Genomic DNA, 20467 nt, shown 5'->3' with positions numbered 1-20467 from the left:
TCAAATGTGTATGTATTAAATGAGTGTATGTGCACAACTCCATCTTCTTTAGACACCAGTAGGTACAACAAAGGTGTACATACAAAAGGGTAATCCACACAAGTTTTTTGTGTAGATGACACATGACCTCATAAAAAACTTGACATGGTATTAGGATTATCAACATTAAATACCATATTGATAAGTTTAGGATTTTAAAAACATAAGCCATAACACTATAAATCACACAAACTCATGTGTCTCTATGAAATAAATATTGACAAATGTGAAGGTTTAAATAAATTAATTAAAATTTATCCATTAAAAATAGATCTAAAATACCATATTACTGCAATTGCAAATAGGTGGTTTCTAGAATCCAAAAGAGATAATAAACTCATGCATGTCCACCCCACCTCCATAATGGATATTGTAGCCTTTGCTTCCTTACTCATTTAATGATTGTAGGTTCCACCACACCACTCTTGACGGATAAAACCATGATCTCTCTCTCTCTCTCTCTAACTTGGCATGTAAATAATTAACACAATTTGGTTTTTCTTCTCTTTTTCCTAATCCAAAATAGCATACATAATTTCAAAAAGAAGCTCTTCCAAAATTAGAAAAAGTTACTCTTTTCTTTGCATGCATGAATGAGTCATGTTCTAATACACACACAAGCATTCTCATCCAAATATGGGTCCCAATGAGCTTTTTTTAACATGAAAAATGATGTCTATTTCTTTTGATCGCCCCCTCACCTCCCCACCCCCAAAGGGCCCACCCTCACCCCTGAGAAATCTCTGAAATCTTTGAACACTATGTTTCTTCCCCTTAATATGAACTTCAATTTTCCTTTTGTAGCCATTCTAGAAGAAACCCGTCCTCCCTTGCAAAATCCCATTTTAAGCAAATGGTACATACCTGCGGGGGGGTTCACTATATGTAAACTCTCTATATCACATGTGTTCAAGGCCTAATTTAAAAACCCCTTATCTGTAAATTTTTCATGAATAAAACACACCCTTTTTCTATTCAATCTGTAAACACCCGCTTTAAACGGTACCCTTATGTATGTAAAAAATGTGTAAAAAGGGGATTAATAAAACCCCTTTTGTTGAACCCACAAGCTATGCATACATATTTATAAGTGACGCCCCATACCTTGGCACCCATGGCCATCTTCGGGCATTAGAAAATGCCAAACTCAGATGAATCCCCATACAGGAAATTATATCGTGCTAAAGTTTATAGCCAGAGTAGACTACCCATAGTAAATTAAAATATCATTGCATACTAACATCTATGTGCCAAACTGGACCCATTAGATGTAAAAAATGCTTTATAAAATGACTACTATTGATGTCTTGAAATTTCTTTATTTACTAACTCTAAACAAATCCATACGAGTACTTCAACATCCCCACTTCATGAAATAATGAAACAAACTTTCCAAAAGTAACGAAATAACATGTATCGGTACATTACATTTCTAAAAGTGTTAATGGGGGATAGTAAACTTTTCTTTTGTTTTTTTAATCCACAAAGAGTCTCATCCATGTTCTCATTATGTTGCAATTGCACTAAAATTTGAAAATGTTACCATCAAATAGCGTCATCTTTTCAAAATCATCAAATAATGAAGAATTACCTTGGACCCTCTAAAGATGATATTACATAGTTCCATCTTCTTTGCACACAACTAATGTACTAAATAGGTGACCCACTAATTGCATTCAAGTATCCTCCACTTTGCCAAATCACCAAATATGAACAATTACCTTGGATACTCTTAATATGGTAATAGAAAACTCGTCTACTTTTCACACAACTAGGTATCAAAGGTGTATGTACACAACTCCATCTTCTTTAGACACAACTAGGTACAACAAAGGTTTACATACTAAAGGGTAATCCACACAAGTGTTTTGTGTAGATGACAAATGACCTCATAAAAAACTTGACATTGTATTAACATTATCAACATTGGATACCATATTGGTAAGTTTAGGATTTTAAAAACATAAGCCATAACACTATAAATCACGATCTAAAATACCATATTACTACAATTGCAAATTATATTGGCTGAAGATAACAATTGTTGTTCTAAACATTATATTCATTCTTTTGACTGCATTTGAAGGAGCCTAATATGGTTGTCTTGTGTAGCTATTATTATGACCAAAATTGAAGGAGACTAATATAGAATTGTCTATATGGCTATGTATTGTGTAGCCAATATATTTGGGCACTCTCTGAACCTGAGAAAGTCTTTTTGTAGCATAACCAATGCTATTGCTTTGATAGTGCAATCTAGTCTTTAAGCCTACTCAAGTGGTTACACTTCCAGAAGTTCTCAATGTCAATGCTCGGCATCCTTAGAGCATGGTAGCTATGTCACACTATAAATATCCTTGCTAGTTTCAACTCTCATAACATGCACTTTTATAAAGAAATGTACCAAGTGTGAGGAATTGTAAGCATTGATACAACCTACTATTACAAAATGTAGCACTGTGAATCTATCAACTTTTTATGGGAAAATTGGGGGAGAACACAACAAAATGCCCCATGTATTAAGTTTAGTTGTACAACCCTTGAAGAAAAATAACTTGAGAAGATTAATTAGATACACAAATAAGATGATCTCTTTCATTGAATTTGCCAAAAGGCATGTACAAAAAGTTGGTCCTCTCGCCTACACATATAGTGAAATGTATTGCTTATCCACATCTATAATGCAAAACTAGAGAGTTCATAGGCTTGCATGCAAATAAAGAGGATGGCACATAAATGAAATTAATACTTCTCTCATCATCTCAAGAGAAGCATTCCGCCTTCTTCTTTTGTTTTTTTTTCTCCTCCTCCTTCTCTACATGCATACCTTATTTTTACTCCCCTTTCTATTCTTTATATTCTTATTAAGAAGATGAAAAAAATAAATAATACAAGTGGAGGGAGGGTAAAGCGATACTCTTGGACAAAAATAAAGACTACAAGTGGTTGGACTCAGTCAAGACACACTCCTCGGCTCGTATACCCAACGTGTTGCATCATGATAGGCTTAGCCATAGACAAAGTGTTGACTGGAAGCTCAATTTTTGTTTTAAAAATGTTATGCTACGATGCGACATACACATGCACACAAACTCTCTCTTTCTCTTTCTCTCTCTCACATACACATGCACACAAACTCACTCAAATCATTCTCTCTCTCTCTCTCTCTCTCTCTCTCTCTCTCACACACACACACACACACACACACACACACTTTGCCAAATCACCAAATAATGAACAATTACCTTGGATACTCTTAATATGGTAATAGATAACTTGTCTTCTTTTCACACAACCAGGTACAACTAGGTACAACTAGGATCAAATGTGTATGTATTAAATGGGTGTATGTGCACAACTCCATCTTCTTATGACACAACTACTTAAAATGGTATTAAGATTATCAACATTAAATACCATATTGGTAAGTTTAGGATTTTAAAAACATAAGCCATAACACTATAAATCACACAAACTCATGTGTCTCCGCATGAAATAAATATTGACAAATGTGAAGGTTTAAATAAATAAATTAAAGTTTATCCATTAAAAATAGATCTAAAATACCATATTACTACAATTGCAAATAGGTGGTTTCTAGAATCCAAAAGAGAGAATAAACTCATGCATGTCCACCCCACCTCCATGATGGATACTGCAGCCTTTGCTTCCTTACTCATTTAATTGTTGTAGGTTCCACCACACCACTCTTGAACGGTAAAACCATAATCTCTCTCTCTCTCTCTCTCTCTCTCTCTCTAGCTTGCCATGTACATAATTAACACAATTTGATTTTCTTCTCTTTTTCTAATACAAAATAGCATACATAATTCCAAAAAGAAGCTCTTCCAAAATTAGAAAAAGTTACTCTTTTCTTTGCATGCATGAATGAGTCGTGTTCTAATACACACACAAGCATTCTCATCTAGATATGGGTCCCAATGAGCTTTCTTTAACATGAAAAATGATGTCCATTTCTTTTGATCGCCCCCTCACCTCCCCACCCTCACCTCCGAGAAATCTCTGAAATCTTTGAACACTATGTTTCTTCCCCTTAATATGAACTTCAATTTTTCTTTTGTAGCCATTCTAGAAGAAACCCGTCCTCCCTTGCAAAATCCCATTTTAAGCAAATGGTGCATACCTACGCCGGGGGGGGGGGGGGGGGGGGGGGTCACTATATGTAAACTCTCTATATCACATGTGTTAAATGCCTAAATAAAAAACCCCTTATCTATAAAATTTTCATAAAAAAAACACACCCTTTTTCTTTTCAATCTTTAAGTACCCCCTTTAAATGGTACCCTTAAATGGTACCCTTATGTATGTAAAAAATGTGCAAAAAGGGGATAAATAAAACCCCTTTTGTTGAACCCACGCGCTATGCATACATATTTATAAGTGACGCCCCATACCTTGGCACCCATGGCCATCTTCAGGCATTAGAAAATGCCAAACTCAGATGCATCCCCATATAGGAAATTATATCATGCTAAAGTTTATAGCCAGAGTAGACTACCCATAGTAAATTAAAATATCATTGCGTACTAACATCTATGTGCCAAATTGGACCCATTAGATGTAAAAAATGCTTTATAAAATGACTACTATTGATGTCTTGAAATTTCTTTATTTACTAACTCTAAACAAATCCATACGACTACCTCAACATCCCCACTTCATGAAATAATGAAACAAACTTTCCAAAAGTAATGAAATAACACGTATCGGTACATTACATTTCTAAAAGTGTCAATGGGGGATAGTAAACTTTTCTTTCGTTTTTTTAATCCACAAAGAGCCTCATCCATGTTCTCATTATGTTGCAATTGCACTAAAATTTGAAAATGTTACAATCAAATAGCCTCATCTTTTCCAAATCATCGAATAATGAAGAATTACCTTGGACACTCTTAAGATGATATTACATAGTTCCATCTTCTTTGCACACAACTAATGTACTAAATAGATGACCCACTAATTGGATTCAAGTATCCTCCACTTTGCCAAATCACCAAATATGCACAGTTACCTTGGATACTCTTAATATGGTAATAGATAACTCGTCTCCTGTTCACACAACTAGGTATCAAAGGTGTATGTATTATATGGGTGTATGTACACAACTCCATCTTCTTTAGACACAACTAGGTATAGCAAAGGTTTACGTACTAAAGGGTAATCCACACAAGTGTTTTGTGTAGATGACAAATGACCTCATAAAAAACTTGACATGGTATTAACATTATCAACATTGGATATCATATTGGTAAGTTTAGAATTTTAAAAACATAAGCCATAACACTATAAATCACGATCTAAAATACCATGTTACTACAATTGCAAATTATATTGACTCAAGAGAACAATTGTTGTTCTAAACATTATATTCATTCTTTTAACTGCATTTGAAGGAGCCTAATATGGTTATGTCTTGTGTAGCTTTTATTATGACCAAAATTGAAGGAGACTAATATAGAAATGTCTATATGGCTATGTCTTGTGTAGCCAATATATTTGGGCACTCTCTGAACTAGAGAAAGTCTTTTTGTAGCATAACCAGTGCTATTGCTTTGATAGTGCAGTCTAGTCTTTGTGCCTACTCAAGTGGTTACACTTCCAAAGTGCTTTTTAAGAAGATGAAAAAATAAATAATACAAGTGGAGGGAGGGTCAAGCGATTCTCTTGGACAAAAATAAAGACTACAAGTGGTGGGACTCAGTCAAGCCACACTCCTCGGCTCATATACTCAACGTGTTGCATCATGATAGGCTTAGCCCCATAGACAAAGTGTTGAATAGAAGCTTAATGTAAAAAAAAAAACATTATGCTGCGATGCCACATACACATGCTCTCTCTCTTTCTCTTTCTCTCTCTCACATAGGGATTTCATTATGCTATGCTATGATGATGTTTGATGAAAATGTGTGAAGGAAGGCCTTATATAAGATTATCAAGTACACAAAAATAATGTGATGTTTGATAAAAATGTTGAAGGAAGGTCTTATATAAGCTTATCAAGTATACAAAAATAAAAAACTATATATATAACATGATGTTTGATAAAAATGTATGTATGGCATAAAAAAGGAAGCCATATACAATATGTATGATATAGAAATTGATTCATGAAAAAAAGGGTACCATATACAAGAGGCATTCAAAAAGGTGAGCGACCAAAACCGAGGAAGGCCCAAAATGCGAGCAAAGAAAACTTATAAGTGCAAACCCCTACACCAATTCATTTTACCCATATACTCAATTTATGCAGGACATGAAATGCCTTTCTTTCAACTTTAATTTAACTCACACGTAGATCGTATTATCCAGACACTTACAAAAAACTAAAAGTTTATCCAACCATTTATATGACTAGCTAGAGATACAAAAAAGCTTTATACACACATGTCTACTTCAAGATATATATGCTCATGACTTTGAGCATTCATCATCCACATAGATGCATTGTCTCCCCTTCCTTTCCCTTATAGTAGCATCAAATCTCTTGCTATGAGCCATTTTATCTGCCATATCTTTAGCACGGAAGAACGCTACACGAAATGGGGACAATGGGAAGATGGGAAAATGAGTTACTTCAATCAACAGTTCACATGACAAAGAATGCAACAAACCATTATAACTTGCAAAATGACATCTAAACTACAATTCATCTACTAGTATGTATTTGATACAACACAATGAAAAAAACATGACTATATAACCAAAGCCACCATGTCCATAAAATAAAACTGAAAAAGGTTGAGTATCAAATGAATAGAGTGTCGTCAATGTTTGTGGAGGCTCACTAGTCATCATGTGGGTTGTCAAAAACCAACACTTTATAATCATCACCACCTGTTACCTCCCTCACTTCCTCCACACATGCCTTCTTGGCACTAGCTACTCGCACAAGAGATGAAACCATGGCATCAAGTATGGTGTCATCATCATTAAAAGATAAGCATGGGCAAGATTAAAGAAAGCAGGATTTGTGTTAGAGGGAGATAAAGAACTTGTTGCAAGTGCCGGATTCGATTATGCTATGCTGCCACCAAGCCATGAAAGACCAGCACCCATGGATGGAAAGCTTGTGAAGTGGAGAAGCAAATTGAACAAGAAATTCATTGAAAGAATGAATAGAGCAAAGAAAATGGTGGTGGAGGTGGTATGAGAGAGTGTTGTTGTGGCTAGGCAAACCCATATGTTTTTCTTGAAGATAGAAGGCTCTACTTTGCGAGGGTTGACTTATTCAATCACCATATGTGAGTTCCCTCGATGTTCTTGTGAGGACTTCATAGAGTGGAATGCAAGTAAATTGGCTTACATGCCATGTAAACACCTGCACTCTGTGTTCATTAATGTCTTGGGACTTGATGGAGTGGTACATAATTTCATCCACCAGGCAGCTCTATCAAAGTTGGAGTTATCACAGGCATTACTTCCAAGAAAAGGATAGTGTCATATATGTGACTTGCAAAATACTACCTTACATACTATGCTTCAGTAGCTTTACCATACGTATCTTTTTTTGTGTTTAGATAGCTGAAGTGTTTTTAATATATTAAAAGATAGTTTCCTTGCGTGGTTTAGCTAGATCAGTCTTTCTAGGATGTTCAGTATTGGTTTTTCCTTTCCCTATCAAAAATGTATTATGGGTTGTCATGTTCTTGATTGTCATCTTGAAAATTTAAGTACACAATACTCATAGCACAATCTTCGAATTAACAAGCTATTTTCAACATTTTTTTATAATTTGCATTTCAATTTCCAACGGTTGCAACAGCTGGTGGTTTGTGGGCACGATCTCTTCATTATTGCTACTAGCGATGGGGCTGCGACGAGCAAATTGTGCTGCTTGGTTTGTGTTGATCGTGTTCTTAATGTTGGTCGTAATGGACGGCATCGAACATGCGTAGGCGTTCATCAATGCAAGTACTCAAATGACATTTTTAATATGTTTCTCTCAAATGTGAATCCAAAGGAATTTTTGTCACGAGAAATAAAAAATATCTATGGTTTTCTTTTTGTCGTCCTCTTTTGAAATCGAGAGCTATAATTTTTTTCCAATAGGAGAGTGAATAGAGTGAATATATATATATATATATGTATATATATCGTGACCATTCATGTATAGCTATTGCAAAGCATGCATGATACTATTTAAAAAGTCATGTGCACTTACAGTATCATCATTTATAAGGAAACGTGACCATGGTTAAGAAATCATGTTGAGCTACAAGGCTCAGTTGTACAATGGTGGCTTGAGATCGAGGCATGAATCGTGCTAACATGGTCTAAGTATGGATACTATGTGGGCTTATTATGGATTAATAAGGTAAATTTAGTATGCATACTATAGCTTTATCCATACACTTGATGGCATGACTGATGACCGTGGTATCGTCACATGTTCGTTAAGTAACGGGTGTTGATATGAAGGGGGTATCGAGGGAGGATAGGCTAGACTTGACTTGACTGAAACGCCATTCCCTTTTGGTTCTTGTTGTTAATAAACCACATTCTTTCATGTTTCAAAAGCCAAACTTGCATTGAAATAACTGACATGGTAGTGAGAGGAGGAGCATGAATAGATTTCAACTCTCTTTTTAATTTTAGAAAAATGTTAGATCACTAAATTATACGTCCATTCACACATCATGGTCCATTCACATCAGCTTTATAAAAGATCTTTTCGTTTAATTTTGAGAATGAGCTGAACCATAGAAATGACATTTTTGATTTAAAGGGGAAATACATTGCAGGAAACGTGAAAAGATGTCTCCAAAATGAAAGATCACTTATAGGTCCATGAGTATTAATTAGCATTGATCGGCCATGAAGCCGAGCTTGGAGGCCCGAGTGTTGAATGAGAGGCGGAAGCCTTGCTGCTGGATGTTGCCGAGAATGGAGAAGGGTTGGTCTTGAGAATTGGGAGCAAACGCAAGGCACACTTTCTTGGAGGTTCCCGACCGGTCGATGGACGCAAGGACATTCGAGGGAGGCAAGTGAAGGTCGGCACCCTCGCCTTCAAAGTGGAGGACGACACTCGGTACACTGCTTGGGAGGTGAGCTGAAGGGTGGTCGACGTCAAAGCAAGTGTCGAAGATGGCAAACGCATCGGCGGGGCGAAGGCCGGCGGTAGTGGCTGCAGCGGCCTTGCGGAATGCAGAGCGAAAAAGTGCGTAACCTGTGGAAGGGAGGCGCGTGACAGAGGTGCCAGAGTCAACTATGACGCCTCCGTTGCCTGTTTGGTCGTCAAGTTGAAACAAGGAAGTAGGGATGGGAAGGCGAGCCCCTGCGACGCTGATACCGGTGAGGGAGACGTAGTAGAAGCTCTGGAAGCCCGGGTTAGCGTTGCGGAGGAGCGGGGTGTACAGAATCTTGGCGTCTTTTGGAGCGGGTGGCGTGGGGCCGCCGAAGGTGAGTGTGGAGGTTGTGGAGACGAACATCGGAGGGAGGCAGTAGGAGAAGGTGCTCTGGCCGAGGCCCACACGGGCGTGCAGCTAAGATGGGAAGGACAGCTGGCCGGAGCCCAAGCCTAGCAATCCAGCGGACCCTACGAAGTCCCCCTCGTTACGGTGGCCGCAGCCGAAGACCATGTTGGGAAGGCTGCCGCCGTCACCTAATCGGCCGAGGGTGACGGTGTCGGTGACCAGGTTGCCGAAGGTGGAGGAGCCGTCGCCATACGTCACCTCGTATTCGCAGTCCGTGTTGCCAGTTAGGCCACAGCGGTTGCCGTTGCATAGTGGCGAGTGGCACGAGACGTTGCGTAAGGTGGACGAGGTGGCTGGGTCGAAGACGGGCTGGTCGATCTGCGAGTAGCATGACTCGCAAGGTGCGCATTGGATCCAGGAGAGGTCGCTGCCCGTGTCGATGACCATGTAGAAGTCCCTGCGAGTACTTGGGTTTCCGCCGATGCCCAACCTGGCGAAGTATTCTCCACTGCCGGCGAGCTTATACCCAGACACAATGGGCGCCGCACCAGTCCCAGCAGCCGTCACTCGTGTCACATCCCTGGCCAGCCTTTCTAGCCAAACATCCCGCTCTGTGGCGCTGTCTCTCCTGAACGGGGAGCCTGGAGAGTCTCTGTGCAAAATGTGCGCTGTGTGTACGACGCCAGCGTGATGATGATGACGGCGGCGAGTGGCGGAGACCGGCTGCGCTGCTAAAAACGCAGACGCCAATACTGCAACCAGTAGGGCGAGCAGACGCACGCATTCTGATGTGGGCGTTCTATGTTTACTAGCCATTTGTTCTTTAGATCGAATGGATCAACGTACGTCTGGGCCACCCCTTTAATAGGCTGGAAAGGCGGTCGCCGGTCTGTCGGCCGACGGCCAAGAATTTTGACATCATTTACATTCAATTTCGAAATAGTGAGAGCCTTAGTTGACTTACTACCCTTCTTAATCCCTTTTTCCTATTCTTAGTCCTATCTTTTTTATGCATTTTTGTTGCCAACTCTAGTTCGTCTTAGTTGTTTCTTAATCCCTTTTTGCTATTCCCATTCGGTTTTTTTCTTCTCAACTCTAGTTGACTTACTACCCTTCTTAATCCCTTTTCCCTACTCCTAGTCCTTTTTTTGTTAATACATTTTGTTGTCAGCCCAGTAGTTTCTTGCTATTGACCCTTTGGTGACCCTTAATATCCCAGAAGCTTTCGTTGATCCATTCGAGAACCACCTTCAAGATGTGGTATAATGCATGCACAATACAGGCTTTTAATTGAGAGGCACACGTTGGTCATCATTTTGCAAATAGGGAAGTATACTTACAAGGCCGTATGCATGCCATGAGTCAATAACCTTTTAAGTTACCATTCCTTGGTCGTCATTTTGAAAAATAGGGTAGTACACTTACAAGGCCATATGCATGCTATGACTCTATAACCTTTTAAGTTAGTACGGTTCTTCATAAGAAATATCTATGCTTTAACAATCAATGATCAATTGTTGTTGTGACCATTGTTCCTACTATCTTTGAATGAGTCTAATACAAAGTTGTCTATAGGGCTATGTTTTGTGCGGCTCGCCTTTCGACACTCTTTGCGCCTCAGGCATAACCAATGTTGCTTCAATAGTGCAATGTACCCCTTGCTCCTTTTCAAGTGGGTTAACTACTGCTGAGAATTTAGAGTTATAGCTCCACGAAGAACCAGTTTGCCAAGGGAGAAGCCATGTGGGTGCATGTGGGTTAACTACTGCTGAGAATTTAGAGTTATAGCTCCACGAAGAACCAGTTTGCCAAGGGAGAAGCCATGTGGGTGCATGTGGGTGTACTATAACAAAACTTGTTGGTTTAGGTGCTTATAACATGCCCTTTAACACAGAGGAAGAATGAGACACACAAATCATAAGATCTTTTTCTCCCAGAAAAGCCCAAAGGAAACTATGAAATTGGCCCATTTACCACACACAAATAGTGACAAATAACGCGGAAGTAGAGAACCCATGGGTTAGCAAAGGAAACTTTGAAATTGGCCCATTTACCACACACAAATAGTGATTAAATAACGCGGAAGTAGAGAACCCATGGGTTGGCATGTGCATATAGGAAGATAATACATTATTCAAAAGAATACTTCTTTCATCATCCCATCAAAACTCTCCATAAGAGATAATAGATAAGCGGGGAGTTCCATGATTCTTAATTCTTTGTGACTCTGATATGCTAGATATCTACATGTAGTATAGTCTTTACTGGCTATTTACAGTGTATATCGATGATAAGTGTGATGACAAGGAAGAGGTCAACTAGATAAGGAGTTCCCTAGTTAGCACAATAATTTAATAAAAAACATATAGCTTGGTCATTTTAATCCTTTTTAGAGCTAGGCTATGTTAGAAATACTTCTGTACATATGCCTATCCATGTAGGCAATGCCACATGGGCACCAGACATTGTAAAGGTGTAGGTTAGACCCATTCCACACCTTTGTCAAATTTAATCTAACTTTGTTTGTATAGTTCACACCACCCCCGTGTTTGGAGTAATGTGTACACTTAAGATGCTTGCAAGGGCCCAAGTGGCATTTGATGGGCGGCACATCAAACCTTGCAAAAGGGTGTGGAATGGGATACATCACACACCCCTGCAAGGTTTAGTCCCTTAATACCATATTAGGTAATATTGGAAAAATCTTGCATTTTGGGAATTTCAAAATTAAGAGGTTTCATATAATTTGAGAATTTCCTACTTAATGTGGGAGAATATACATAGATATAGAGATCCATATTTGTAAGTTGATTGATAGATCATGTAGGAAGGTGGTGTTGAAAAAAACCACAGCAAAAGGAAGTGGTGTTTGTCTCTTGCATAGACCTGCATCAATTAGATGCAAAATTGAAAAATGTAAAATGGCCAAATATCAACACTGTCATGACAAAAGAACATCATAGGCACAAACGATGGTTCGTATTAACTGGAGAAAAGGATATAAAAGCATAACTACAACACCACAAAATTGAGTCATGATTCTACTACTGCTCAATGGGGGCACCATCCAATTCATCCCCATCTGAATCGTGTATATTGCTAGTGAGATGGAAGCCTTCTTGTGCTTTTTTGGCTTCCCTAACTCGTATCTTGATTCTTATATATGGTCCTAGTTTTTTGGGTCTCCATGATGAAACAATTGCATTAGCTGTTTCCCTGTTCTCCATCTAAAACCCCTTTCAACAATCAGTGTAGGCCTCTGCATTTGTCATATCATTCTTCCTTGCACATGGTGGGTGTATTTTTTTGGTGAGCATTTTTGAGCGAGATGTTGAGCATTTCTTGTATCCATCTACTTCTCTCTGCACTTCTTGTATCCATCTACTTCTCTCCCTCTACTATCACACCTAGGAGATGTTGAGCACTACACACAATGGGCCACTATCGTTGTTGCAACTCATTTACAAAGACACCTTATTATGATCTAAAACTTTCATTACATTCCAAAGCAAATTTTACAAGACCACATCATCATATGATAAACACGTGTACGAGTACTGGAACACACACAACAATACATGAAAGCATGTGTGTACACAATGTTCTTTACTTCCATGGGCCACTATAATTGTAACTCATTTACAAATACACCATATTATAATCTAAAGCTTGCATTGTATTCCAAAGCAAATTTATGGATCATAGCATTACATGGAAAACTCTGGACAAGATGTTGAACACACGCAACAATACATGAAAGCAAGGGTGTACACATTGTTCTTTACTTCCATGGGACACTATCATTGCTACTTCTTCATAAAGACACCATAGAGAGATGCAACTCCCGTTATATTTCAAATAAAAATAGAAATATTGGAGCATGTTATGATAAACACCTATGACTGTTTTGGACACATGTAACACTATACGAAAGCATTTTGGGTCTCAAATATCATCTTGGCCTTCTCTGTCTACCCTAAATTTCTAAATTTGCAATGAAGGTGGCAACATCATCTCTATGAGGAGCCTCTTTTGCCTCTTCAAAATGATACCAAAAGCTCTCCATATCCCAATGGTTTTTGCTGCTTTCACCTCTAGCATGTTCTTGCTTGCAAGGTCTATCACTTTCTCTGTTGTGATCTTCTTGTAGAGCTCCTGGATGAAGGAGACTAATATATAATTGTCTATATGGCTATGTCTCTTGTGTAGCCAATATATTTGGGCACTCTCTGAACCTGAGAAAGTCTTTTTGTAGCATAACTAGTGCTATTTCTTTGATAGTGCAATCTAGTCTTTGTGCCTACTCAAGTGGTTACACTTCCAAAAGTTCTCAATGTCAATGCTTGACCAAAAATGCATCCTTAGAGCACGGTAGCTATGTCACACTATAAATATCCTTGCTTGTTTCAACTCTCATAACATGCACTTTTATAAAGAAATGTACCAAGTGTGAGGAATTGTAAGCATTGATACAACCTACTATTACAAAATGTAGCACTGTGAATCTATCAACTTTTTATGGGAGAATTGGGGGAGAACACAACAGTATGCCCCTTCTTTTAACTTTTGTATAACCCTCGAAGAAAAATAACTTGAGAAGATGAATTCGCCCCCTCACCTCCCCACTCCCACCCTTACCCCCGAGAAATCTCTGAAATCTTTGAACACTATGTTTCTTCCCCTTTATATGAACTTCAGTTTTCGTTTTGTAGCCATTCTAGAAGAAAGTTGTCCTCCCTTCACAAATCCCATTTTAAGCAAAATGGTACATACCTACGGGGGTTTCACTATATGCAAACTCTCTTTATCACATGCATTTAAGGCCTAATAAAAAAACTCCTTACCTGTAAATTTTTCATCAATAAAACACACCCTTTTTCTATTCATTATGTAAATACCCCCTTTAAATGGTACCCTTATGTATGTTAAAAATGTGTAAAAAGGGGATTAAAAAAATACCTTTTGTTGAACCCACACACTATGTTTACATATTTATGAGTGAGCCCCCCCCTCCCCCCCCCTCCCCCCCCCCCCGAGGTACATACCTTGGCACCCGTGGCCATCTTCGGGCAATACAAAATGCAAACTCCGATGCATCTCCATATAGGAAATTATATCATGCTAAAGTTTATAGCCAGAGTAGATTACCTATAGTAAATTAAAATATCGTTGCGCACTAAGATCTATGTGCCAAACTGGACCCATTAGATGTAAAAATTACTTTATAAAATGACTACTATTGATGTCTTGAAATTTCTTTATTTACTAACTGGACCCATTAGATGTAAAAAATACTTTATCAAATGACTACTATTGATGTCTTGAAATTTCTTTATTTACTAACTCTAAACAAATCCATACGACTACTTCAACATCCCCACTTCATGAAATAATGAAACAAACTTTAAAAAAGTAACGAGAAATAACACGTATCGGTACATTACATTTCTAAAAGTGTCAATGGGGGATAATAAACTTTTCTTTTGTTTTTTTAACCACAAAGAGCCTCATCCATGTTCTCATTATGTTGCAATTTCACTAAAATTTGAAAATGTTGTTATCAAATAGCCTGAATTCTTCCAAATCATCAAAATAATGAAGAATTAGCTTGGACACTCTTAAGATGATATTACACAGTTTCATCTTCTTTGCACACAACTAATGTACTAAATAGGTCACCCACTAATTGTATTCAAGTATCCTCCACTTTGCCAAACACCAAATAATGAACAATTACCTTGGATACTCTTAATATGGTAATAGATAACTCGTCTTCTTTTCACATAACTAGGTACAACTAGGTATCAAATGTGTATGTATTAAATGGGTGGTGTAGGTGCACAACTCCATCTTCTTTAGACACAACTAGGTACAACAAAGGTGTACATACTAAAGGGTAATCCACACAAGTTTTTTGTATAGATGACAAATGACCTCATAAAAAACTTGACATGGTATTAAGGTCATTTGTCATCTACACAAAAAACTTCATTGCAAATTTAGAAATTTAGGGTAGACACAGAAGGCCAAGATGATATTTGAGGCCCAAAATGCTTTCGTATAGTGTTACATGGCTCCAACACAGTCATAGGTGTTTATCATAACATGCTCCAATATTTCTATTTTTATTTGAAATATAACGGGAGTTGCATCTCTCTATGGTGTCTTTATGAAGAAGTCGCAATGATAGTGTCCCATGGAAGTAAAGAACAATGTGTACACCCTTGCTTTCATGTATTGTTGCGTGTGTTCAGCAGAGCGTTTAGAGACACTAGAAGGTGAGCAAATGCCTAACTTCATTAATGGAAGTCGTCTCAAGAAATACAATGAACCATTAACTGAAGCCACGCTTCAACAGATGCATGCTGCCCACAATGCTGCCCACACATGGAAAGAAGCACATGACCTACTTAAATGTCAGGCTCAAGAAGAAGCCAAAGCTAAAGTTGCAAAAGCCAAGGAGCGTCGCAAGGCTTCTGTGTTGACCTTACAGTTGGCTACTGATGAACAATATGCCGATCCTTTCAATATTCACGTGTGTCTTCATCTTCATGAGACTACCTACTTTGTCTCTGTCTTAATTGACTCTGGTGCAGAGTATAATGTTCTCTCATTTGACACATGGTTAGCCTTGGGACAACCAACACTTGTGCACATTCCTATTGACTTACAAGGCTTCTCAGGTGAAGATAACCCTATAGAGGAAAAATGTGTCATTATGATGTCCATTCAGGATCACCAGATGTCAGTTCCCTTTTATGCGGCTAGTAAGTCCAAGGCAGTGGTAGAGGTTGTTCTTGGTCGATCATGGTTAAGTGCTACCAATTGTTCATTAGATTGGAAGAATAGACAATACAAATTGCAAATTGATCCTGATTGCATCTTGGGATCTGCTACTCCATGAGTTTTATCATGTCGAAAGGGTGGTACTTCTCCCTTACACAACCCAATTTCAACATTTGCTCTTCAAGATCCAAGATAAACGATGTGGATAATCGATGAGTCCTCGAGTGGGGGCCATGGCTGGCATGTTCCAACTACTCGTCACTGCTCAAAGAAGGCCAGGTAAGAAGGAATTGTCAATTTGGCTACCCAAAGATGCGTACAAACTTGTACCATCTAGCCTTCTAAAAAGCATATCTTTTCCAAGCCTAAGCCTCAGATTGTTACTCATTGGGTCCCAAAGCATGTTCTTAAAGCACAAGGCTATTATGAGGGTGCAACAGCACTTTGGCTTCCCAAATGCCATGGTTTGCTAGAGCCAGAAGAGTGTATCAATAAGATTCCAAAAGCCACTCTTGGTTTTTTATATCAGTGGGTTGTGCAAAGGAAATCAACACAACCTCTTCAAGATAGGATAGGTGGTACTTGCTTTGAACACACTAAACTCACAATATGAATATATTCTTGTGTGTTTTGTTGATTTCATCACCATTGGAATGCTTATCGAAGGGATTTCTAGCCAGTCAACAAAGGTGCACTATGAATTTGGTGTGATCCACACACAAAAAGATGATGCCTGGACATCTGGAACAGTTGAGATTGCAACTGTTATTCTTTTCATCAGCAAGGTTGACAAGTTTGAGGCCATTGATAAGGTTCTCACAAAAAAGGTATTCATCTTAGGATCTAGTGGCCAAAATAGAGAATTCATCGACAAAGGCTTTATTGATGGTCTCATCACAGGGTTTTGTCCTGAACAGAGCTATGTTGTAGAGATATATTGTGGTGGAGTTGTGCTAGAGGAGAGCTTGCTAAAGAAGAGACGATGTATTGCTTTATGCAAAGATGATTTGGAAGCGATGGCATTAGAATCAAAGTGCTCTGCTCTTTTAGATGGTCACCCGTCCTTGCAAGAGTGGTGTGGTGCAAGTGGCGGCACAAAAAAGCAAACACTAGATGATGCAGAAAAAGAGAACCTTCAAAATCTTCACATTGATGACCCACCAAGTACAGAGGACGAAGAGGAAGGTGATGATATTGACAACAAAAATGACACAGATGATGATAAAGAAGTTGGGGATGCTATAGACTTTGAAGATGCAAGGCAAAGGAATGAAGAGGACCAAGGGAATGATGCTCTATTCAATGAGGATGCCGAAGACAATTTTGAAGATATTGGAAGGCATGAAAATGATGATGAAGGTGGGAATGGTGATGATATATTGGATTCTGCAAAAGCCATGGAAGCTACAAATGTTGGGGTTGCTATGGCCGTTGAGAAGATTGGGGATACAGATGTCAACAAGGCTTTCCATGCTCATAGCCCATCAAGCTCTCAACCAAAGAAAGGTAGAAAAGTGCATTGATAGTGCTTATTATGAATGTACAACGAATCATTGAAAGGAGCTTATCAACAACTAATATTAGCAAAGGTTTTGTTCAAAGTGTGGATTTGTTGAAATAATAATTTGTCTTTTGATTAATACATTGGCTTTTTTGGATTCACTTTTAACATTTTTCTATTAAAGTGAATATTTCTATTCTATTTATCCTTTATTTCATGCCAACGTCTAGTACAAATGATGATGCACACTTACTATTAAGAAATTTCTCCATATCCTAGTGTAGCAGTGAGGCTCAAAATTAAGTTTGAGCCTAGTACAAATGATGACGCACACTTACTATTAAGAAATTACACTTACTCCATATCCTAGTGTAGCGGTGAGTCTCAAACTTAAGTTTCAACCATACCTCCACTTATGTCCAACCTTGGGGATGTCTTCCAACACAAGGCACAATCTCAAGTTGAGCAATCTTTACGTTGCCCTTGTAAGTGAGGCTCAAACTCAAGTTTGACTCTTATGTTATGGTTCCTAATTCATTATGGTACATCAGTCGAAGTTTAGTAATCTAAGTTTGGATACAAAGTATATGTGTAGATATAAAAATGACTAGTATTGTATTAGCCTTGTTGTATTATTTAAATCCTAAAAGTAATAGCATTTTATTTTAATCTTACAGATATATACAAAGAAGGGAACTATTGAGGTGGCACCAATCATTGGTGACTTATGTACCTAGAGGCAAAAGAGTTCCACCACCCCCAGATACAATAAGGAAACAAAGAAGAGTATTGATACTTGAACTCAATGGTGTTTTACTTAAGACCATTGAGATGCAACATGGTGATGTATGTCCAGACTGGGCCAAACATATGCATCTTGTGGAAGAGAATACAAGTGTTTGGCATTTGATTCGCAAAGATGCATTCACTTTCCTTGATTTTTGTATGCAATGGTTTGAGGTATGGATCTGGAGTACTAATAGACTACAAAGGACTCGACGCATTCTTGAGTTGTGCTTTCCTCGGCACCATCAAAAGTTTAAGGTCGTAGCAGGGCATGTAGCATGACAAAAGACGGATCTTCTTATTGGATATCGATTTGTATACCACAAAAACTTAGATGTAGCATGGAGAATTTTTCATGACCTGGATGGAAATAACACACTAATTTTTGATGATACCCTCTACAATGTAATGTGGAATATGCCCGGAACCTACTTGATTTTTCCAAAGATGTGGAATCAAAATATAGAGGAGCTTCAAAGTTTTTTGGAGACAACAATCAGCGCATGGTTACTTGGTTGGATTTATGCAAAGAACAAACGGGAGTATACTTGAAACACTTTAGTAAATGAAGCAGCTTATGATAGAGAAACTTTGTATGTATTGGAGCAATACATGAGAAAACGCTATGTTTGAGATACAATTTGTACTCAATTATTATCTTGACGAAGGATTTTTGTCTTCGGATAAATTGTAAACTTGAATGTAACAATCTCATTGAATGTAACAAGTGTTCTTTGGCATTATCATCCCATGTTTTTACTTCAATGTCCCTCAAATTTGAGCATATATATCATGATTTATAATCTTGATATAGTGTCTAAGATGGGTTTTTATCTGTGGATCAATCGTAAACTTAGCATATTGTTACTGTCATTGAGATTTACTTTTTGTTTTGTTGTTTCTAACACCACACCCTTTAGAGATCTCTCATTTTTAAGGTTCCTTTTTATAATGATATTTAGAATTCTTTTGGCAAATTAAATAAACCCCATGTTTTTACTTCAATGTCTCAAAGTGGAGATAGTATTTAACATTATCTTCTTCATATGAAAGGTGTTGTATAATCTCAATTAAGTTTAGTGTCACGTATGTATCTATACAACTACAAACAAATACGCCAAATAGTTGTGTCAAGATATAATCTATTGGCACAAAGAGTGCACCAACAAATAGATGTTAGCTCAAACTACACAAAAATACCGAGTTTCCAACCAATCCTATAAGAAATGGGACTCGAATAATTCCCAAAATTCCTAAATTTGTCTTATGTTGAGGCTAGCCCCCTGGATGCATGTGGAATTACCACTATTGTAGCATGTCATGGTTTGACTTAGAAGCCAAACCATAGACCCAAATTCTTCAGTGATGTGAGGGTAGTATGGGGTTCCCCTACTACCCTCTCCCCTTCCCAAAGAAGCATTGTTACTTTGCCTATTGATCTTAAGACCATACTTGTTTTTGAAGTGATTGCCAATGTTGGTTTTGTTGTGGTCTCCCCTTCCCAAAGAGGCATTGTTACTTCACTTGTGGGGGAGTCGTAAGGAAGTCCGGATTGCCCAACCTCCTCCAAGGATGATCTTCTCCTTGATTACACTTGCACGGACTACATGGAACTTACAAACAAGGAATTAGCTATAGTGCAAACTATTAAAGTAAAACACCCGAAGATTTGAACTTAGTACTTGCTGTTCATGTGGAAATTAGTTTGTATAAAACCAAGAAAGGGTTGGTGGCCTCCTAGGGATACCCATGTCTCCCATGACAAGAAGTTGTGGCTAGATTTTGTGCTAAGCATGACTCGCTTCTTTGTATGTTTTGACCCTAATATTCTAGGCCCTTAGGGTGGTGTCATGGTTTTGTTGTGAGAGGGCACTCAATGTGAGTAATGAGGCAAGGGTGTGGCCATCAGAGTCAGTGAATT

The 20467-nt window shown here is 38.2% G+C and overlaps 1 protein-coding gene and 1 pseudogene across 1 annotated transcript; both read right to left on the bottom strand.

Moving 5' to 3' along the window:
* Window positions 1-8858: 8858 nt before the first annotated feature.
* Window positions 8859-9488, bottom strand: LOC147605539 (aspartyl protease family protein 2 pseudogene; annotated as a pseudogene).
* A 54-nt stretch (window positions 9489-9542) lies between these two features.
* LOC147605538 (protein ASPARTIC PROTEASE IN GUARD CELL 1-like) lies at window positions 9543-10289 on the bottom strand. Its single transcript, XM_086793621.1, has one exon. It carries the CDS (start codon window positions 10287-10289, stop codon window positions 9543-9545), a length of 747 nt encoding a protein of 248 aa, XP_086649747.1.
* Window positions 10290-20467: the final 10178 nt, after the last annotated feature.

The sequence above is a fragment of the Cibotium barometz genome, chromosome 59, assembly GCF_041138505.1.
Source record: "Cibotium barometz isolate CiBa-2024 chromosome 59, ASM4113850v1, whole genome shotgun sequence".
Lineage (NCBI taxonomy): Eukaryota > Viridiplantae > Streptophyta > Polypodiopsida > Cyatheales > Cibotiaceae > Cibotium > Cibotium barometz.
Note: the sequence above shows the minus strand (reverse complement) of the source record. Positions and strands in the feature narration are given on the sequence as shown.

Excerpts from the sequence above, each read along its gene's own strand:
- LOC147605538 (XM_086793621.1), bottom strand. The coding sequence starts at position 10,289 with ATGGCTAGTAAACATAGAACGCCCACATCAGAATGCGTGCGTCTGCTC.